The 23,621-nt window shown below is 40.7% G+C and overlaps 1 protein-coding gene across 1 annotated transcript in view; it reads right to left on the bottom strand.

The window, feature by feature from the left end:
• Window positions 1–2,873: 2,873 nt before the first annotated feature.
• The window catches only part of PAXBP1 (PAX3 and PAX7 binding protein 1), a 33,850-nt gene continuing 13,102 nt past the window's right edge, over window positions 2,874–23,621 (bottom strand). The window contains exons 8-18 of the mRNA XM_029939041.1: window positions 21,912–22,035; window positions 18,308–18,407; window positions 18,105–18,220; window positions 16,083–16,282; window positions 14,841–14,985; window positions 14,052–14,173; window positions 13,220–13,296; window positions 12,643–12,709; window positions 8,498–8,644; window positions 6,404–6,558; window positions 2,874–4,052 (exon numbers count right to left, since the gene is read on the bottom strand). Coding sequence (XP_029794901.1) covers window positions 3,935–4,052; window positions 6,404–6,558; window positions 8,498–8,644; window positions 12,643–12,709; window positions 13,220–13,296; window positions 14,052–14,173; window positions 14,841–14,985; window positions 16,083–16,282; window positions 18,105–18,220; window positions 18,308–18,407; window positions 21,912–22,035 — 1,371 coding nt within the window. The 3' untranslated portion in view covers window positions 2,874–3,934. The remainder of the gene's footprint in view (window positions 4,053–6,403; window positions 6,559–8,497; window positions 8,645–12,642; window positions 12,710–13,219; window positions 13,297–14,051; window positions 14,174–14,840; window positions 14,986–16,082; window positions 16,283–18,104; window positions 18,221–18,307; window positions 18,408–21,911; window positions 22,036–23,621) is intronic.

Below are 23,621 nucleotides of genomic sequence, written 5' to 3'. Positions count from 1 at the left end.
AGAGAAAATAGTGGTCTTGAGGGGCAACACAAGAGTACGTTCCAAATAGCAGGAGCTGTTTCCTCTGCATGAGTTTATAGCAATCAGTCAAGAAGGAGATTTTAAATCGGCAAAACAGAAACCCTGTAAGTAGTAAGTAGAGTAAGTCAGAGAGCAGGATCATTGTAAAAATAAAATCAAAAGCTTCGAAGACTAAACGACTGCTCACACATACATCAGGGAACTTGTGTGACAAAAAGTTTTCTTATCGAACAGACCGACTCCAAGGAGCTCAAGAGAAGCGGTTTGTTTTAATGACACGCAGGATTCTCACGGAAATCAAAGGACTGAGCAGTAGCAGGGCTTGGCCTCACTGAGAGGAGAGCTAGAGTGTGTCACCTGTCAACCTGGCTCTTGGTCCCCAGGCAACAGGTGTCTCTGGAATTTCAACACCTAAGGTTACATGTGAAAGGCAAGCTTTCGGGGGCTAGGAGTTTTTGTAAAGTAGCTTAAAATGGCTTCCACAGAATTTGTCAAATCTTTTACCCTTTGCCATGTTTTGAATCATCAAGCACAGGATATAGAGTATATTTACCTAAAGATCTCTTTAAATAAAAGCCCCCAAACTAAGAACCGCTGTATATGGACATTCTTACTGACCTGCATGATTAACATCCAAGGCCCGGCCCTAGAGGAAAGCCAATTTAAATTACTGGGGTCTGAAGGTCCAGCAGGCCCGCAGCCAGTCAACGTTGCATGTCAAAACCAATTCCATGTAACAATTTTTAGCCCGTCTGCCTTTGCCAGACAGTCTGAAGCCACTCAGCGACTAGTATCCACAGTTTCTGTTTTGGAGGACAGTCTCCAAAGCACTTTGAACAACGACAGCCTGATCAAAACAGACGGTCTCTCAAACATTCAGCCATACTTCACTGTTCTCACTACATGCACAAGTTCTAGTGTTTTAATTGTTCTTGTTTCCATTAACTTGAAACGACAAATCAATTGTGGTTACAGTCAGTGATTGGCAAGAGTCCCTCTATTATATGGATATTGCCATGTCAGAGAGGAGTCTTGGTAACCGTACAGAAGTAGCAACTCACATAATGCATTTTGCAGCTCTGCAACATTGGACCGTTTTAAGGAAGATTTCATGATTTTGAGGGAAATTAGCATCTGAAACAAAATTAGGCGCTTAGCAAAACCCACTGAACACTTAAATTTAAAGGGGTAAAATTTGCTGGTTTTTAAAAATTTTTTTGAAGTTATTTATTTTTGAGAGAGAGAAAGAACAGGGAAGGGGCAGAGAGGGAAATACAGAACCTGAAGCAGGCTCCAGGCTCTGAGCTGTCAGCAGAGCCTGACATGGGGCTCGAACCACCTATGAACCATGAGGTCATGACCTGAGCCAAAGTCTGTTGCTGATCTGACTGAGCCACCCAGGTGCCCCATAAACTTTACTGTTTATAAACCTCCATAAAGCTGACTTTAAAGCAACTGGGGAGCTTTACATTTTACGAGGCAATGTGCTCACAGAGGCTCGTGTAGTTTGGGGCCAGTGCTCCGTGATAAGGTTATCACCGCAGGCAACTAGGCTCAAGCCCGTGGACGCCCTCTGGTAGACTACGTGGAACATACCCTAGAGAGTTGGTCCAGTAGCCGGGAATCTATGCCCCTCCCATCTCCCCCCAAGGAGATCCTGGGCTCCAGTGAGCAAGCGGGGTGGGGAGCCCAAGTCCAGCTCCTGGAGAGATGAAACTCTGGGTTGAGGAGGGCTTGTCGGCTTTGTTGTCTGAGACCTGAATTCCATTTCTGCTTCAGAGGTCACCCCTGCCTCATGATCTCTCCATTCTTGGCCTCTCCGGGCCTCCTCCAACCCCTTCTCCTTTCCCTCATATCACTCCCCCCTCAATAATCTCTTGTATGTCCACTGCTAGTTCGGCAACTGCTCCCCAGAGCACCCCTACTACTGGGTATTTCTCTTCCCACTCCCTCCTTTGCCTGGGGGCTGTTCCCTGGGCCATGAAGTGGTCGACACTCCAGCCTGCTGCAGGGCCCAGAGGCGGAGCTGCAGGGGTTTCCAGGACACCACAGCTATCACCAGAGGTATGGATGAGGCCCCAACAGCACTGGTGTAAGGTGACAATCAGTCTTTATGACAGGGGTTGATATGGTCTCAATAAAAATAACTTTCCTCTTGGAAAACCTTGCTCACCTATTTTGGAGTTAATTCAGAAGACTGATCCAAAAGGAAAAACTGAAAAAGCAAACCTTTAGCTTTATTAAAATGTCACCCTCTACTCATCTTTTGCCAATTCCCTTTGTACAGAAAGGATGTCCTTTAGCTATTTCAGGAGCAAACAGGAGACGTCCTGGTCTCACGCACACTTCTACGTTAAGGTCGCCTTCTGTCAAGGTCCCAGTGTGCTACTCAAGCCCCTTCCTGAAACCAAAAGAGCCTGAGGGTGTGCAGAGGAGAGAAAGGCTCAGCGCTTACCGGAGGAGTCCTTACAAGTAGATCCGAAAAGCCATCCACTGAATGGGTTTGCAAACACAAATTTAAGGCACAAATAAACGATGTGCAGGTCATATATGTACATGTTTGTATGTTTGAGTCCACTAAAGTTCTCATTTCAATTCTACTTAGAATTAATGTGTTTTCATTTTAACTCTATTTAGAATAAGGCCACTCTTGTGGACCAGAATGAGTATGCAGGGGTGAGTAACGTCCCGGCAACAGAGACAAAACTGATGGAGCACGCAGAGTGCATGACGCTGTTCTGCTCTCATTATCTGACCGGACCACGGGTGCTCATGCTAATTAATAGTCTCACTGTATTGGTCACATGAAATGCTCTAACTAAAATTAGTCACCAGCAAAATACAACAAAGGATCTATTTAAAAATTAATTTAATGCTTAGCTAAAGCTTAATTACAGATATAATTATCAAACAATAGTCCTTAATTTCCAAAAAGTTCCTCTTTTGAAAATCACAGAATCAGAAAGCATAAACTTTAAAACAAGTTCTCAGGATATTTACAACGTGGTATGAACATTATAGAAGACCAAGGTTCTTAAATTGCCTGGGTATTGTAGCTCATCAGCAAGGCGTGTTCTTTATTGCATATATAACTCACATATGTGGGATTTTAAATAAACTGACAAGACTACGAAGATTCAAATGCATGTATTTTGGTAAGCTAGTCAGAGGGGAGACTCAGGAATGAGACAGGACAGTCAGCCCAAAACCATGCAGTTAGGTGTGGGGGGCGATTATTTCCAAAAGTGAAACCTCTGTGTTCTTTCCAAAAAGTCTATGTTGCATATATTATTCAGAGTTCATGTTAAACCCACATTAGACTGTAATGCTGATTCAAGGAAGAAAGTTTCCATTCACTCGATGACTAAGTCCACACTCCACTCTCAATTTTAAGGCAGCAAAGCTAGTGATAGCAACTGCTAACCAAAAGGTGACACACACTTAGTCACTTGCCAGCCCTTTTGTTGCAACAGTGTAATTCCCTAAGACAATTGGCTACTGAATAATTTTCTGCTTTAAAAGGCTTATGCTGTAGAAAAACACCACAAATTTCCAGTGTGAAAGTAATTCCATGGTGGTATAAATATATATATATGCATAATTACACAATGTACACTGCACACATCGTTTACAGAGAACAAATAACTGAGGGTTAATTTGATAATCATATAAAATATTTCTGTAAACAAAGTATGACAGGCAGTAAGGAAACCATTAACAGGCTTTCTAGAAATAATGTGAATTCCTTTCATTCCAAAGAAACTGCATTTAAGGACACAGTATTGAATATTAATAATGTTCTTTGTATTAAAACAAGAATCAGTATTTTACAGTTTAAGAAACTTTACATATATACAAAATTTATACACTGGGAATGGTATTAAAGCAAACAGGCATTTTTAGTCTCACAGATCTATTTTCCTTCAATCAAAGACTTAAATTCTTTCACATTGTGGTCACTTGCAACACACATAGCATGGTCCAGAGCACGAACACTTGCAAGGAGTTTTATTATCTGTTTTATATTTTCCCTAAAAAAGAAAAAAAAATGCAGCAGCATCTCATTAATCAGTACAAAAGCCTTCAAAGGAGAATTTGTTATTGACTTTATGACCATTTTTGAGGTTTGCAATCAATTCTTTCAAGCACACATTTTTAAAGACAGAAACAAGAAGCTACAGCATATAAAAAAAATTGTCCACATAAAACAAAACTTATATAGTTTGAAGGACTAGCCCAGAGATCAAGGATCCACTTTTCAAAACAAAAACACCCCAAAATTTCACTCAAAACAGTTCTATCATTAACATCTAGAAAGGAAGAAAGCAATCTACTGCCAAACTCCTTTCAGAGCCCTGCCTCCCTCTCCTGCCAAACCAGAGTCCACGCTCTTTCAGAAGGTATCTGCAACACAAATTATCTCCGTGTAGCCCTCCCCACTCCACCCCCCAATCCAGCACAATCTCCCCTCTTCTGAAGTTCACGGAAGGCATTCAACTGGCTTCACCCCAACCAGCAGTCACTCTGTGTTGTCCTCCAATGTTAGCAGACATCTAAGCTACCTAGAGGGTTGCTGAAACACAGACCGCTAGGCCCCATACCCAGGATTCTGATTCAGTAGGTGGGGGCGGGGCCTGAGAGTTCGCATGTCTGACAAAGCTCCCAGGTGAGACTGAGGCCGCAGGTCAGAGGTCCTGGAACCACTGAGGGGGAGGGGTGGGAAGGGGGTAATGGTCATGAAGGGGGGCACTTGTGGGAAGAAGCACTGGGTGTTATATGGAAACCAATTTGACAATAAACTATTATAAATTAAAACAAAAACAAAATAAAAGAAGAAAAGTAAAAAAAAAAAAAAAAAAGAATGACCACTTTAACGCGGATTTGGACCAAGTGTGAGAAACAGCACACAATGTGACATTAACTGTCTCTTTCCTCTGCCAACTGTAGCAAGCACCAATAGGGAAGGATTGTAATTGGGAAAACCGTGTAACCCACAAGGAACTTATTTTACGTCATGCGTGCCCCACAGCAAGTGCTCATAATAACTGCTGAAGTTCTTTTCTGTAGAAAAATACTGTTTGTTGATATTTAACTTCCTAACAAAAAGCACTATTTTTTAAAATTGTTTTTAAGTATATTTATTTTGAGAGAGAGACAGAGAGAGAGAGAGAGAGAGAGAGAGAGAGAGGGAGGGAGGGAGGGAGAGGGAGGGAGAGGGAGGGAGGGAGAGAATATGCATGTGTGCTCAGGGGAGGAACGGAGAGGGAGAGACAGAATCCCAAGCAGGCTCCCTGCTATCTGCACAGAGCCCCATGCGGAGCTCAATCTCAGGAACCTTGAGATCATGGCCTGAGCCAAGATCGACAGTCAGAAGCTTAACCGACTGAGCTACCCAGGGGCCCCAAAACACTGTTAAGTATACATAAATCAAAGTTTAAAAAGTGAATAGGACTTATCTAGTAAAAAACACTGGGAAGAAATATTAGTGCCAAAAAATAACAACAACTAAATGACCCACACCAAAGATGAAATTGAAATATATATCAAAATCACCTGCTAAAGAATTTTACCATTAAAATCTTTACTGTCTACTTGGTTTTTTGATTATAAGAGAGAGCAAATTTTCTCTCAAGAAAATAAGATTCTTTTCCATGGCAGGGAAATGATGGAAAAGACAAAAGTTTTGTTGCAGGGCTAGGACTAATGGCATATATGCTGAAAATGAGAACTCTGACATGTGGAAGAATATATGAAATAAAACTTTTAAAAAGAAAATTCTTTCAAATCATACTTGTTATTCTTACTTTTTATGCCAGAGATTTATCCCCCAAATACATGAACATCCAAGACAATGTCCCCAAAAAGGAAGGATGGTTCACTTATTCACTCCTTCTTTGCAACCCCTGGCAAAAAGTACGTACGGGCTGCTCCCCCAAATCTTGAGTGACGGCCTTTAGTCTATGGTATGGACCCCGATAAACTCTCCACAGGTATATAACCTTTCATATACTTTAAGTTTCAGTGACAGGCTTTTTCAGGGTTCAGGTCTATATAATAAACCCCCAGAGATTAAGATCCAGGACATTCTAAGAGCCTGAAATCTCCCCAGTTCTTCAAGTGGGGACACAGAGAAAACATTCAATCTCCTTAGAGATGCTGCTCAACGAAGCCTTTCTTAGTATCTTCATAAATAACATATTGAAAAAAGATTAGGTAAAACAGCAAAAATAAAAAATGATGTGTTTTGGTAGGTTTACCAATACCACATCAATATACAATGTAAAATAAAATATAAACGTGACTCTAAGACATTTTAATAATAATAAATGTGACAGAAACTAAAGACTCTAGACCGTTTCATTCAACAATTGCAAAAAATTACCTTGCATTTCTTTTTTCCACATCAGAACATCCGATACTGTTTCTGTAGATTGTATCTGCTAAGTGTACAAGGTATCGACAGAAGTTTTCTAACTGAGAAATAGTTCTTTCTCCTTTCAGATTCATGAACCACTGCTTAGGGAAACAATTGATTACCTGTGAAGAAAGATGTAAAATGAAATAGAGCAAAATGAAGTCTCTAAAGCTGACCCCAGACACCGGGCATAATGGATGTCAGCAGGAGGCATGTGGCCACACCACACATAGCTGATCACTTGACAGGGAAATTCTGAGACCTGACTGCCCACATTAACTATACAAACACACCTGAGTATATTTGTATCTTTAACTTCAACAGATTGGTGTTCAAAACAAAACATAAATAACCTCCAGTATTTAATTAGGGACATAAAACTGATAACACAATTGCTTCATTTTCCTGTCCTCCAGGAATCCCTAAATGAACTGAATTGTCCTTTTATCAGCAGCTTTTGATATAGAACCATGTGTAGCATAAACATCATCCGGTAGCCTCCCCATCATGAACAGTTCAGTGAGGGGGCACGCGTGCCGGCCCAGAGCGGGGTCAAGACATCGCGGACCAGCGGGGCGCCTCAGGGCAAGAGCCTAAGCAAGGTGACTCGGGCATGGTGTCCGTACTAAAGCAAGCGGGGGGAGGCGGATTCCGACATCGGAGAGGGCAGTGTACAAGCAGAATTCAGTCCCAGAGGGTAGAGAGGGCTCCCCACTAAGGAACGCGGGGATGCCTGGAAAAATGAGTGATGCCAGGGTTGGCGCTAAGAAGATAAACCTGGAACATCAAGGGCCGGAAAGCAAGAAAATGCTCCCTCAACATGAGACGACACGTTCTGAGGTCACAGAAGGCAATAAGGGCTCTACTGCAGTCTGGGAAAGTTCCTGCCAAAGATGCAGAATCTGAGTCCAATCATCCGAGAATATCAAACAAAGCCAGACTGAGGGTCACTCTGCAAAATAACTGGCCCATCATCTTCAAAAGTGTCCAGGTTTTGCAAAGGTCAGGGAAAGACAAGAACTCTTCCAGAGTAAAGGAGACTAAGGAAGACACAATAATTAAATGCCAAGGATGATTTGGGAATTTCTTTTGGCAGTGATGTGGTCTTACGGACATAGCTGACAAAACCTGAAGGGTCTCAAAGGTTAGGTGACAGGAACAGGTAAAAGCTGTTGAGGGCTACACTGTAATTATGTATCAGAACATCCCTGCTTATAGGAAACGGACATAAAAATATTTGGGACAGGGGAGGATCATGTCACAGACTTACTGTGATGTGGTTGAGGGAAAAAACTTTGTATTGTACTTATAAATTTTAGGTTTTGAATTGTTTAAAAAAATTTTTTTAAAAGATCAAATTGGAGGGACCTGGCTGCCTCGGTCAATAGAGTATGCACTCTTGATCCTGCGGGGGTAAGTTTGAGCCCCACGTTGGGTGTAGAGATTGCTTTTTAAAAAAATCTTTAGGGGGGAGTGGGTGGCTCAGTCAGTTGAGTGCCTGACTTCGGCTCAGGTCTTGATCTCAGGGTTTGTGTGAGCCCTGCGTCAAGCTCTCGGCTACCAACGCAGAGCCGGCTTCAGACCCTCTAGTCCCCTCTCCCGCTGCCCCTCCCCGCTTGTGCTCTCTCCCTCAAAATAAAAACATTTAAAGAACTCTTTAAAAAATAAATGAAATTGTGTAACTCCCATATACAAAGAAGAAAATAATAGTAAAACTACTTCTTAAGTGAGAGAAACCATTTCTTTAAGAACATTTGAAACAGTATTCATCCAACCGTTAAAAACTTATTATCCTGAAATTACAGCCTTTATTAATACCTCCAAAAATAATGATGTAATAGATGGAAAGAAGAATAGATACAAATATAATTATACATATTTTTATGTAAAAACTGCTAAGGGGGCTCACAACTACTGGGAGGCAAATTCAATGTCAACATTACACCAAGTTCAATAACCAAAGGTTTTCTTAAAATTCTAAAAGCTCTCTTCAAACAAAGGAAACTTAATTCATTTTCATTTATATGCTTTAAAAACTACAATGTGTGCCATTTAACTCACATTTTGGGCTTTCTTGATGCTGTCATCTCCATACTCTGAATTCTGAAAAGCCATTAGAATGTATCTATTTAATAAACCATCTATTGATAGCTCCTGAAGAGTTTTATTCGAGAAAATGCCGTACCACTGAAGAAAATTCCCTAATAGCTAGAGAGAGAGAGAGAAAAAAATTATTTTTCCCCAGATTAAAATGTAACTAACACATAACATTGTCTAAGGTGTATAACATAATGACTTGACAGAAGCATACAGTGCACTGTTAAAATGATTTTGACAGTAACATCTCTCACCTAATTATAAATTTTTTCTCATGTGATGAGAACTTTTAAGATTTGCTCTTAGCAACTTTCAAATATACAATGTACAATGTAGTTAATACAGTATCAACTATAATCACCATGCTGAAAATTACATACACAGAATTGTTTTATCTTATAATTGGAAATCTGTACTTTTTGACCCCCTACACCTAATCTCCTCACCCTGGACTTCTCACTTCTGGCAACCACAAGTCAGATCTCTGTTAAGTCTGGGCTTTGTTTTGTTTTGTTTTTTACAAGAAGAAAAACTATTGAGAGGCATTATGTAACTAAATTAAGTCAAAGAAAATAGAGTAAAACACACATTAGGAAATACAATGGGCCAGGTCTTGCCAAAGTACTAATAAAAGTTTTAAAGGGTCCAAATATTGCCTTGAATGACTGACGATTTGAATTTTAAGCTTTAACTAAAATCACTAGTTATAATGCAGACGGCCACATGGAGCTAGTGGCTGCTGCACAGGACGGTGCAAAAACAGAACATCTTCCACCGTGATAGAAAGTACTACCAGGCAAGTACCGATTCTTAGATAACTGTTCTCCATTCAAAATCATGCTTAGGTGAGTCCTACAACCATCCGCAAAAAGAAGAGAATGCATGATTATAAAATGGAAGTCCTGAGCCCCTCCCACCATAAAAATTTCCAATTTTCTCAGTATTTCTCATCTCTGTAAATGTTAACATTCTCCACCAACTGGTCAGGCCAAAAGCCTGGATGTCATTATTCCCCTCTCCCTCAAGTTGTTTTAGCCTTCCTCCACCAATTCCACCCATTTCTCTCCATTCCTGTCGCTACCCCTAACCTAAGCTGTGGTTGCCTCTTTCTGGACCCTGCAGTTACTCAAGCGATTATGAGCATAAGCTCTGGAGTAGTCTTTTTCTAAGCAGTGCTCTGTGAGAGAATTAACACCTGCAGAAAATGATCTGAGTGGCCCCTTACTAAATTTTCCCAAGGATGGTACACAGCCAGCACCATTCTATCTAGAGTCACGGAAAAGGGAATTCATTTGCACAATGGAGCACTCAAGGCTTTAGTGATTATTTCATAGAACCCGTTTGAGAAGAACTGCTCATCAGTCAGAATGGCCTGAGTCAGACCCCATTTCTACAGTGAACAAAGGAACGACCCTGGGCAGGTTATTCTGTGCCTAACTGTCCACCGGTGGAGTGGAAATAATAGTTCACAGGCTATTGTGAGGATTCAACAAGATAAACAATAAAGGCCATGGCATAGTGCTTGGTACGCGGTACACACATAATACATTTGCATTATTACTCTCCTTACCTGCTTTGATCCATTACCCAACAACAGCCAAGGTAATCTTAACAATGGCAATTTGTCCATGTCACTTCCCTGCTAAAAACCCTTCCGTGACCCATACTAATTTTCAACAAAGGCACGCAAGCAATTCACTAAAGAAAGGACAGCCTTAGCATTATTTACAAGAGCCAAAGTATGGAAGCAGCCCAAGAGTCCATAGAGAGATGAGTGGATAAGGATGATGTGGTGTGTATATACGAAGGAATATTATTCAGCCATAAGAAAGGATGAAATCTTGCCATTTGCAACAACACGGATGGAGCTAGAGAGTATGATGCTAAGCGAAAAGAAGTCAGTCTGAGAAAGATACCTATGATTTCACTCATACGTGGAATTTTAGAAACAAGCAAAGAAAAACAGAGAGACAGAGACAAACCAAGAAACAGACTCAACTACAGAGAACAAAGTGATGGTTACCGGAGGGGAGGTGGAGGTGTGGGGAATGAGTGAAACAGGTGATGGGCTGAAGGGGTGCACGTATATTTCAAGCACAGAGTAGTACAGAGTTGCTGAACCACTATATTGTACACCGGAAGCTGATATAATGCTGTATGTTGATTATGCTGGAATTAAAATAACATTTTTTTTTAATTTAAAAAAGAAAAAGCCTAATCTAAAAAAGAAAAAGCCTTTGAAAGGCCTTTTCAAACCAGCAGTTCTAGAACAAATGAACTTTAATCCAGGCCCGACACCCTATATAAAAATTAACTCAAAATGGATTGGAGGCTTAAATGTAAACCCTGAAGCTAAGAACAATCTAGATAAAAGGACAGGAGAAAAACTCTGCAGTCCTGTGTTAGGCGCACATTTCTTAGATAGACGCCCAAAGCACAACCCACTCAGGAAACCGTCATAAACCAGACTTCATCAAAACAAACATATTTCTATACTTTGAACAACTGTGAAGAGAATGAAGATAAGCCACACACTAGGAAAGAAAAACTACTCTTTGCAAATCTTAGACCTGTGATAAGGAATTTGTATCCAGAATATGGAACTCAAAGCTCAGTAAGACATTTTTTAAAAATGAGCAAAAGATTTGAACAGAGGCTTCACCAGAGAACATACACAAATGGCAAACAAACACGTGAACATCCAAACACCATCGGCCATTAGAGGAATACAAATTAAAAGGACACCACTACACATCTTACAGAATGACCTCAAAGAAAAACAACCAAAAATCGAGCCGGTCTGTGGGGACAGAGGGATAACTGGTTACCACTAACATATTGCTGATCTGAAAAACAGCTTTGCTGTGAATTCACTTTACCCAAGTGAAATGTAAACTTACATACCCAGAAAAAACCTGTATGCAAATGCTTACTGGAGCTTTACTCATAATCACTCCAAACTGGAAACAATCCAATATTCCTCAACTGGGGAATGGATTAAAAAAAAAAAAATACAGTGGGGCTCCTGGGCGGCTCAGTTGGGTAAGCATCCAATTCTTGGTTTTGGCTCAGGTCGTGATTGCACAGTTTGTGGATTTGAGCCCCACATCGGACTCTGCTGCTTGGGCCCCTCCCACACACATTCTCTCTCTCAAAATAGATAAATAAACTTAAAAAAAATACAACTTGTGGCATATTCACCTTACAAAGGAATACTACTTAGCAATAAAAAGAAATAAACTGTCAACAACACATGACAAGACTGACAAATTCCAAAAGCATTAAGTGAATGAAGCCAGACTCTCAAAAATACCCTGTAGATAATTCTATTCATAAAACACCCTCACAAAGACAACCACAGGACAAGAAAAAGGGCCGCACTGGTGCAGGGATGGCGCTGGCTACAAAGGGGCGGCGGACTTGGGGAGGTAAGTGTTACGCATCCTGATCTGCGCAGTGACTACAGGTCTATACGTAACTTACAGCAACTGTATCGTCCAGACAGCTCAGCTCCTCCCTACCGCCAGCCCTCGTGGGCTTTTCTCAGTTTTCCTAGTGTACGCTGCTGTCTCTCATCCCAGTGCAGCCTCCTATTTACTCTCCCAGTCTAATAACCTAAATGTCACTTCCCCAGCGTGGTGGAGGGTCTTCTGTGGCTCACTAGTCAAGGTCTCTGTGCCTCTTGCCATATGCTCCCTTACTTCTTTGAATGTCTCCTTTCACGATTCATCACAACTGAGATAATACCTGTTTGCTGTCAACTGTGCTGGATTATAAGCTCCACAAAGCCTCCACTTCTAGCACATTCAGTGCTATATTCCCCAACTTAGAAAAGTAACTGGTGCTTTCCTTGCTGAATAAATTAACTGTGGTTTAGCAAGGCAGTCTGTTGGCTAGCTTGGACCCGCTCTTGAACTCAGAATACATTTTCTTGTGTGGAAACATCAAACCTGAGTAAAATTTTGGAATAAAACTAATTTGTAAAATGGAGTTTGGATACGGGCATCGATCTAAGCCTATGGAGTTATTTAATCAAATATCAAATTACTTGTCAAAGTACAGGAGTCAAACAAAATCTGAAGTCTTTTTAATAGCCTAGAGACACGTACCTTAACTGAAGACCAAAATTGTCGTTGAAAAAACAAATAAGGTCCAGAATTTTTATTTTCCAAGACACTATGAAGAAAGAAACATGAGCAAACATATTGTTAGTGCTATCTGATTCCCAGAAAAGATTTTTACAAGTAAAATAGGTGAACAAAAGAATATATTTTTCAAATTTCCAAATAACTATATTCCAGGAGATAGGTTTAAAAGAAAATGCAAATTTATTTTGAGACAGAAAGGGAGAACAAAAAGCATTATTTGCTTTATTCTGCCTAAGGGAACAATTTCTCCACTGAGCTAGTCTCTTTGGAGTAAAGGTTTACACTAAATAGGTAAAGTTCTTATTTCAAGCTACCTTTAGTTCTTCTAGAATTTAAGAAGCCTTCTCTGGAAGATAATACAGAAGATCATCATTTTTTGTTTTGTTTTGGTGTTGTTGTTGTTGTTGTTTTTTAAAGTAGTCTCCATGCCCAACGTGGGGCTTAAACTCAGGACCCTGAGATTAAGAGTCACACACCCTACGACTAGCCAGCCAGGCACCCCAAATATTATCATCATCTTTAATGCGGAGTTACTTACTTTTTGGGATACAAGGGCATGAATACGTCATCGTCTAAAGTTCTCCTCATTCTTAATAAAAGTGCTTTTAGGTACACCTAAAGAATTAAAAACAGATCACACATTTTAAGAAGGGTTATGATAAAAGTTAAGTTTTAAGAAATAAAAACAAGCCATATTCTAAATCATATGAGTAAGTATTCAATTTCAAGTAAACTGTCTTAAGGTCTTTAATACTCACTCACTACTCAGTTTATCCCTCAACCACCAAACAGGGAAGCCACTGAGAAATCTATAAACCCTTCAAGTCTACCGTGTTACTAAAGTTTAAGACCAGACACATGATCTGATTCCTCTCAAAATGAGGTCAGTGAAAACAAGATGAAGAGCACCTTTTCTCTGTCTAAACAGCTCCTAAGAATGTCTGGTGGGATGGCAGCAATCTGAAGTTCAGAAACTAGTTATATTTATAATACGCAGCGGTCCTATGCGCTGTCCAAATGTTTTAGCATTTTAATCATCACCTGTTAACCCATCCTGGTAGTTTTACATTTTTCTTTTTCCATAAATACAGTGGTTTTGATTAGTTGGCGGGGGGGGGGGCAGTGAGAAGGATGAGAAAGGAGCCCAGGTGGGAAGCTACGGGACTAATGACAACACCTCGCCAGGGAGGTATTTTAAAACTACGAACTACTATCTTAGATTTTGTATATTTCAGGCCATAAAGGACCAGATGGCCTGAGGGAATCAGATTTTCTGGCAAGGCTTTGAACATAACCACTCATTCCCTCAACTCCTGCTCATTTTTGAAAGCAGAGGGGAAACACTCACTGATAATAAAGAATTAAATTACCTGTGTATTTTTGTTTTCTGCGTTCACTACTGAAGGATATCCATTTATTAATTTGAGTGTAATTCCAACCATTCTTGAAGTCTGTGTTGTAGAAAAAGGGTCCCACATATTTTCAGCTATTACTATTAAGAGAAAAGCACGCAGCGTTGAGACACAGACATAGGCTGCAGAGGACTTCAGTGCACTGTCCAGCAGACTTCAACTAAAAATGCCCACCCTGGTTTACCCTCTCTCTCTAGAGGATAATGAGCCAGTCTTCTTTGTACTCTTAACTGTGGGGACGCCGAGGATTAGGCAAATGTGGGGAGGCACAGATTCATTCTATTTTCTGCTGCTCGGCGACAATAAAGGGGGGGATTTCTAAATCCCAGATGTCCCAGCATCAAGAATTCCTAAGTAAACTGGAAACGTATCTTTAGTATTTTAAATAGATTCCCATACCAATGCTTTCTAATCTCTTTGAGAGAGTGACAGAAGTAACCAAACTGCTCCCCAAGAAAATGCACATCCACCACCCTCCTCAAACTATGTATTCAGTTTTGCTTCAGAGTCTTTACGAGCCTCCAAAATGCACCGATGGATCAATTACGGCCTCCATGACCAGGCTTGCCCCCAAGCAGTCTTCAAGTACTAGGTTAGGAGACGTCCACCCTTTGGCCTTCTCTGGGCCAGGTGGTTATTTTATCATTTGTAATATTACTTCTATGAGGAAACACACTCGGGTTAAAAACTCTTCAAAACAGATTTGAAAAGCCAAGGTGTTTAACTGTTCGGTCTGGAAACCCGTACCTGTTAGTTTGGGTAAAATCACCTTCTCCACAATTGTAGGCAACAGTGCAACATCGACATCATCTTTCTCTTGCTCTCGTTCTTCACAACCGTAGAACAGCAAAGATTCAAACCACAGCATAGTCTCAAAGTCACGACATTTTGCCTAGAAAAAAAAGACTATTAAAAGCTAAACATTTGCAATAGCTGCTATTTCTGCCTCTAGCCATGATAAGAATAACAGGAACAGGACTTAACATTTAGTCATTAACAACTGAAGACTGAACAAAATCTGTGAAACATCTATTTTCAGACACTGGGCCACAGGCAGTACAGGACTACGACTGCTGAAACCAAAGAATCAAATGAGTGGGTCCCTGGTAGGGACAGCAGAGCAGTCTTGCTCTGTTGTGGAGACAAGAATTGGAGTTCAGGGAGGCTGAGACGGCCGGAAGCTGTAGGGCAGCGGAAGGAGCTACCCAGAAAAAGAACTCGGAAGCCCGCCCAAGTCCCCTGGAGCCTTTGCTGTATACCAAGACACACGTGCCCAGAGTGACACTCCCCAAGGTCCGGCAAAGAGCAACCGGCAGCTGGCAGCTGAATGGCTCCCAGAGCTCACAGTTTTTTCAGCTGTTCCCAGGGCGTCAACCTCACCCTCTTTTCCCTACAGTTTACACTCAGCCCAGCCAATCTCACGCACGCCCATGGCTCCGTCCACATGTTGGGAACTTCCAAAACTATCTCTGGAACCACTGTACACGTACAGGCAATTCTTGGCCACTGAACACAAAGCGGCAATTCTAGTCTCCTCCCTCATGTATATCCCAGGCCAACAGGTCCTACTGATTCCGCCTCCTAAACGTATCAATTGGTCTTTCCTCCCAATTTTCTATTACCACGCATTTAGTTCCGGTCATTTCATACCTTCCTCACTAATCTTTCCCATAAGGTCCTAGGTTTTTCTAGGATCAAAGGACCAAGTTCTTATTGTTCATTCACGTTCAGATCCCAGTCTCACTACATGCAACTTTAGGTGACCGAGAAAAGCACTGTATAAACCTCAATGTAATAAATAGCTCTCTTGAGAAAAAACAGAAATAAAAGAAAAGATCGTAACTCTATAACCAGCTGGATCTGTATTATAGCCCTGTGCCCTTTCTCCCCTCAAAAGTATTTTGCTCAGGCTTACACCTCTAGCTTTGAGATTAAGATTACCCCGGCGTCGGGTCACATTGTTTTCTGACAGTGACACAGGCCACTCACCTCAAGAGGAGTCCAAGTGAGAAGCTGCAGCCGTATGAGGGGGTTGAACAGCTTCGGCAAACAAAGGCCGATGTAAGCATCTTTATAGGACATATAGTATTTTGAACGCCATGCTTCAAACTGGGATTTAATACAGTCGATTGAATAGAAACTTTCAAGGACATCTTCAAAAACCTTGCTGGACTCTTTCGAAATGCGATCTAAAGACAACAACAACAACAAACAAAAACCCCAGAGAGCCATAATTTAAAATATGGTAGAAAACTCAGAGTTCAGTATTTTCTGCATTTTCTTTACAGCCTGAGTTTCAGACAGGCTTGTTAACAGAGGAATCATTCTTAATTGCAACTTAGCGGAAAGGAAAAGCAGAAGTTTAGATTTCAAATGTCTGTTCCGCAAACCAGAGGGCAGGCAGTCCTGGTCTTGCAGCTCCCATGGGCACACTTTCCTGTTACTAGAGTTCAGTTAGATACCACCTATCCCCCAGCAAGTCAGTTCACGTTTCAGTTACTATGGGAGATTAACCGTGAGTAAAACTTGGCTCCTAGTCCACAAGTCACGGTATGAATATCAGAAGAGCATCACGATCAGTGAATCATCATCACCACTTCTCTCAAGGTCTGTTGGTGACTGCGAGAAGTGACACAGATAAGTATCAGCAGCAATGGATGCTAGATCTTTAGGTGGGAAGTTATCTGAAGCCACTGATTACTCGCGAGAGGGGAATCTTTATCATGGAGAGACCTAATTGTGATAACCTACTTCTCCAGACGGACCTTAGCGTCACTTGTAGAGGGACAATCTAACATCTGTCATCTCCTGTTCTGCAGTAAGTAGCAGCATCCTACAGGAAGTATTCTTCCCAGAACAAAACCTTAACCTGAATCTAATCAAGTCTTCAGACCTTAAATGCCAGTTTACATAGAAATGCGGTGAATGGAAAAACAAATTAATACCATGAGGAAACAGACAAATTTAAAATGTAGGAAGTTCTGCAAGGTATGTGGCCTGGTCTCTTCAAAAACTTAGCATCTTAAACAAACAAATAAGAGCGGGGGTGTAAAAGTGTAAGGTACTGATGGACAATAATTAATTCTGGGGAAAAATATAACCACTACATGCAAGGCATGAAATATGTGGATCCCAGTGTGGAAAAGACACAACCCACAAAAACGTCCCAAGAGTTTTATTGTTGGGGAGCTGCTGCTAAGTAGACACAATATTAAGAACTTTCAGTTAAACATACTAAAGGGTTTAAAGCGTCGCGATGTGTGTAGGCTACTTTCAAATGGTACAGCAATATACATACACACACACACACACACACACACGCATGCACACACACCCAAAAAGTTAAGGCAAACTTGCTTTGGTAAGAATTGTTGAATCTGGGTGACAAGCACATGGGATCACTGTGCTATTCTTTCCTTCTTTCTAGTTTCTATGTTTAAAAATACTCACTATAAAAAAGTAGGAGAAAAATAAGCTTCTCCAACAAAATTCTAAATGGCCGACAGCCGATATAACTCCAAATAAGCACAACCAATGGTGGAACATGAAGATTCCTCTAGAAATGCCTGGCACATAACAGTGCTAACTACTCCTTTTGGGTTAAAATAATTCTGGACTCCCCAAACCAGAGGAGTTTCTTTCAGGACTGAGCATCCTGCTGCCCAGCTCTGCCTCCCCTGGATGGGCTGTGAGGGCTAGCCTGGGATCTGACTTTTTTTTTTTTGGTCACTTAAAATTCTACAATTCTCGAGAGTAATATCGTTTTATTTATGCAAGTATTTGTTTATGCAAGTTTTATAGTAAACTCCAAGATAAGGTGTCACCACTGTTTCTGAAAATTCATCAGGGTATTCAGTTAATAAAAATGGGTGCGTCTTTTTACAATTAAGAAAAAAAGTGGCTGATGATAACGCAGAGTCCACGAAGCTTGCAAACCACCTCATGGTATACACCACACCCAAGGAGAAACCAAACCGGCAATGAAATGTCATTTCCAAATAAAGGCCTAACCTTTTTCCAGATTGAAGTTTGTAATGTCTGTAGAAGTTTCTTCGTCATCACTGGAAAGGCCTTCGAGGTGATCCGCCATCTTGCCGGCCTGCTCCCTGGCTTGTCTACGACGCGTCCTAAATAACAAAGGGCAAGTTCCCAAACCAGACGCAAGGGACTCCTCCCTTTGCAAACCAGCCAACGGCAAGCAGTTTCAGAATTACCTCCTGGCCTCCCGTTCTGCAATCCTACGTTTTGCGTGCTCTTGATACAGTGCCCGGTCTCGCCCGAAGGAATCAAGATTTGGTGCCATCAGGGCTTTATCTGTAAAACAACAATGGTGAAAATTAAAAGCCTTCCTTCAGCACCCTCGAGGAAAGAGTTTGCACAGAATAAGCCATAATGACAGACTGTTTGCTAATCTCAACAGCAGGATTCCAGAGTAACTGGCAAACTCGATAGTTTTCTAGTTTAGAGTAAATCTCAGTAGTACTCTGTGTTCCCATGAAAAGGAGTAGAAAAAATAAATGGAGAGTTCAACAACCCTATGTAAATACAACTGGGTTTAATCACTATTTTTATATCTAAGTAACAGAACTAGTTGACACTAGCATGATGACCACACAAATTAAAAACCAAAATTACCTGTGCAAAGGGAAAATCACACACTACTTTCTTAAGGAAGGAGGTAAGCATCACATGTCTAATGATATGACAGGAATGGGTAGGAAGGATGAGAAAACAACTTTGTTTCAGGAGCTTGAGAATTTATTCTATTTATTCTAATTCTGCTGTGTAGACATTCTCTACTATAATTTTTAGAACAAGGGCAGAATCCACATGTAGACTGAAAACCACATCTGAACGGGACCAACTTATACTCCCAAACTCTTTCAAAGCAGCACGATTCCCTGTTTTAACTATTTTCTGTCTCTTTTTTTAAGTCTCTAGAGCATTTTTCTAGTTTACCTTCCAACCTTCCAATTTAATTTGTATTTCTGCTACCGTATTTATAATTCCTAAGAGATGGTTCTTATTCTTCTAATAGTCCCTTCTCAATAGCATCTTCTGCTTGTGTTACATGAAGGACACTTCCTATTATCTCCTGAAGAACAGCCATTATATTTTAAATTTTCTCCTGACACCTGCATGGTCTTTGTTTCCTCGGTCCCTTTGGTTCTATTGCTTGTGTCACTCTCTCGAACTATCCTTAACTACCTCAAGTGAAAGGAGGCCAGAAGTTCGGTGGACAAAGGTGGGAGGTACCTCCCGGAGGCATCTCCATCCCATCACTGGGGAGAAAGTCAACTTTTTTGTTGGAGGCTCCCAGTTGTTAGTGTCTCAGGCTTTCTCTGGACCCATTCTCCTCCAGTGAGAAGGCATCTAATCACCTGCCTAGGGTAGAAGGAATGGGGGAAACATCTATCTAAAATACTTCCGTCAATTCTACATTTTATGAAGATATTCTATAAAACATGGATAGTAATAGAAGCAAACAAGCTAAGGGAGAAGATGTGTGGCAAGTATACATAAAATAAAAGACATCAATTTAAGGCTTCTGAATTTGTTTTTCCCTGGTATCAGAGATGTGCCGCCAACAGCAGCAGAAGAAAATAAAACCCCCAAATTAGCCCTCTACTTCAGTGTGGCCTATCTCAGACCCTCTTATTTTCAAAAGTTGACTTTCTGAGTTAGTCATTCCTATTTCAAAATAGTTGATATTAGGAAGTATGTTCCAGAATTCAGCAGTTATAAAGATGAACATGATAAACAAGAAAGATGACCCTGTTCTACCTCAACTGTGAATTCACCACACCAAAAGGGAAATAGCTAAAGACCCAAACTACAGGAGTGATTCCTGTCTCTCTTTAAGAGGGCTCCTTCATTAAAGAAATACCAGGGGGCGCCTGGGTGGCTCAAACAGTTGAGCATCCGGCTTCAGCTCAGGTCATGATCTTGCGGTTCATGGGTTTGAGCCCCGCATCAGGCTCTGTGCTGACAGCTAGCTCAGAGCCTGGAGCCTGCTCTCCCTCTCTCTCTGACCCTCCCCTGATCACACTGTCTTTCAAAAATAAATAAAAAACATTAAATAAATACTGTAAAGAATATTTATTACCACAATAGATACTTAAAATGTCTCTATCTTTATAGATTCTATATGACATTAAAGGAGATATGAGAGCAGATGACCCAATGGATAGCCTCCGTCACTTCTCTAAGAACTATATGCCACAACTGTGGTTAAGTGTTCACAAATTTCAACAGATGAATTCTGGGGATTTTTGTTTCTTTAGAAAAAGATCAGAAACAGTGACATTCTAGTGTCCTATTGATTCTCTTCAAACCTTTGACAATTAATGAATACTCGCCTCTAGGGCAGTCTATTTCACTTTGTTACTTTTCCGTTTCTTTCTGACTCTTAATCTAATCAACACACATCATTCGATCTTTACTTCTAATTCCGGGTAAGTAAACAGCTCCAAATTATAAAGAACAGATTATAGGCAGGAAAAGGTATTTGATGAAATGCACAGCTCATACAAACCATTTAACTTAAAAAGGAATCACTTCCCTTCCTAGGTATAAACAGTTACATGTAATCTGCCCCAGAAATCTGGTTCTGTCTGGATCAAAAGTGATCTGAAAGGGCTGCATTAGTCATCTAGGTGCCCAATATGGCAATAATCCAATTTAGGTTGGTGTGGTAGAAACAGAAAGGTCAAAGCTCTGAGGGCCACAATACCACCTCTTTACGATGCTCTAAAACCCATCTCACACACGGGATGTTTTTTCAGGGATCCAACATCTCATTTAGAGGACGCTTGTATGACAAGGCATTGTTTTCAGCAAGAGTAACACTAGGGGCCTTTCCACGTGGACCACCTGGAGTAGTTGTTCAACGTGAGGATGCGGTCACCACCCAAGACCTAGCAGAAACCTCTGGGGACAGGACCAAGAAACCTGCATTTTAAATTAATACCCTGGGGAATTCTGATGCATGCTTCCATTCAGAACTGCTGGCATAGGGAACAAAGAGATGATAAAAAGAAGCCACAAGAAATCCATGCTAGGAAAAGTCCTCCTAGAGTACCCACGAATACGGAGCACAATGGAAATATGGAATTAAAAGGCTTAAAACATCTAGTTAAAGAACCTCAGCTAAGCTATTGAATAAGAGGTTTCTGATTAGTTTTGGTTTTCCATAATACATGTTATAATGAAAGGAATATCAACTGAATTTCTAAATTTTTACATTAAAATTTCAAAAATTGTAGGCATCCACTGACTTACTAAGAAACCCACTATAAAGGGCAAACTAGAGAATAAAAAAATTTTGCTTTTCTCGGAGGGTGAAGTTCAAAAACCCCCTAATCTTGGAGTGGCATCATCTGTTATGTAATTAAAACTCCTTCTCTCCTCTTCAAAGTCTCCCAGTCTCTAAGCCCAGAATCTTTCCAACAACAGCATCTGTACTGGCATTATGAACAGGATGAAATGTGGGGAAAGATCAATTTAGAGCCAAATGATAGTTGTTTTAAAAGAAAAGACTGATATCTTCTCTATACTCTAAAGAATGAAAAAAGTATGTCCAAAGAAAGAGTAAGATGGATAGAATATCAGTGCACGTTTTTGAGCACCTTTGCGAAGCTGTGTTTTCTTAAACATAATCCAAGTAACGCTGTTGTAAGTTCTAGAACTACCTGACGCAAGAGCAAGGAAATGTGCTTGTTTAAAAAAAAAAAAGCTAAGCTGTCTAATTTTCAATTAGGCTGCACTAAGTAAACAAGGTTGTTTAATGAATAATAAAAACCTTCAAGATGGACTGACTTGAATGGCTTGAAAACTCCGAAGATTCATCTTTAATATCATCTTGTCGTCTTTGGACAAGGCGGGAAGCTCGCTGTTTGTACAGCTGATGTATTGCTGATTCAAGTTCATTAATCAGTGGCACCTGTAAAAATACAACACACTCCGTAACACCAAACTCTTCAGTTGCTTACTTATTTGAGGGTTCCATACTATTTCCGGATTTCTGAAAAAGTACCCTCTATGGACAGAATAATCATGAACTCCCAAAAGGACACAAATAGCAATTCAGTATCACAAAGTTTAGGAAACATTTCTTCTTTTAATCCATATATAGGGCTACAATGTCCGGTGCCTAGTTACTGGAGTAAAAGTTTGGTTAGGAAACTTAACAATTCAGTATTAGTAAAGAGAGCAAGTAAAGAAATGTCAAAACTGTAGTGCTTTTCTTTCAGAATACAGTACTTGCAAGTCTTTTAAAGTCCATTTTTTATTTTCAGCAGCATGACCTAGCTCAGAATTTGTGTAGCTTAAAATAAACCATTCCTGCTGTGCAATACCAAAAGCCGCAAGGGCTCCACGAGCAGGTAAGGACGGGAGTCTGCGAACTGCCCAACTCTGGACACGTAACTGCTCCGGCACTCACGTGCACGAGGCACCTTCCAGGCACGTCACACTGCATTGCAGCTCGATCACACATTCTTCAGTGTGAACTGCATCCGTTTACATGAGTAAGGCAAGTAAAACTTCTAGCTTTCACTAACCTAAAATCAGTACCTCAGACTCAGAAAGCTCTTCCTATTAAGTGTCTGTACTTTCCCATACTTTGTCGTAAAAATGATAAAATTCCTCACATGAATTGTCAGTTTACAAAGTCCATGAATTTTTCCAGGTTCATATCCACAGATAAGCATTCACTTGGTTCACACACAGTACAAAAGCTTACAGGATGACACCTAACTTACAAAGAGAAGACAAAACTTTCTCTTTATCGATATCTTATATTACAACCAAACGCTATGAAACTTTCACAAGACACTAATGACCACTACACATACCTGAGGAAACCAGAAATTCTAGTTTCCTGACGGTTAGTGCCAATGGAAAACACATTATTTAGAGTTTGGGGACACTGGCACCAAGTGTGATAGCAGCTTCCTGAACTGAACAGACTGCAAATGGAAAATAAAAAAAGGCAGGTGGGATTCAAAGATGTCTGTAATAAAAGCAATCTTATACACTTGCATGATTCCATCGCAAAAGCAGCACATGTTCCCAGAAAGATCAAACCGATGCAGTTATTTTAATCTTGAATGTGCCACACCACCGGCAACAAAGCCCCCAGATCTGCACTGATTATCTTAGGCAACTGAGCCCACAGACTTGATCTTTAAAATGGACGCTGAGTAACTTTTTAAAGCAATCAGTGCCGCATTACTGTGACTTACGCTTCCCCACCCCCTCTGGCTCTCACACCGCACAGGACGGAAGACGCGGGTGCCTGTGCACCTAAGGTGCGTTCCGTCAGGCCTGGCGACTGTCGACATTCCTGTAGCGGAAGAGCGACACACCTCGGGGGCATCACACAGAATTTAATTATTCAATTCACAGTTAAAATCTCATAATGTAATTTTTCTGTTTAGGTCATTAGAATGCCTTTCAGTAAAGCTGAGAAAATTCTGAGAATGAAAACCCTAAAACGCATTTTCAGCTCTTTCAGGTTTCTTAACA

Source organism: Suricata suricatta, chromosome 5 (genome assembly GCF_006229205.1).
Source record: "Suricata suricatta isolate VVHF042 chromosome 5, meerkat_22Aug2017_6uvM2_HiC, whole genome shotgun sequence".
NCBI classification, from domain to species: domain Eukaryota; kingdom Metazoa; phylum Chordata; class Mammalia; order Carnivora; family Herpestidae; genus Suricata; species Suricata suricatta.
Note: the sequence above shows the minus strand (reverse complement) of the source record. Positions and strands in the feature narration are given on the sequence as shown.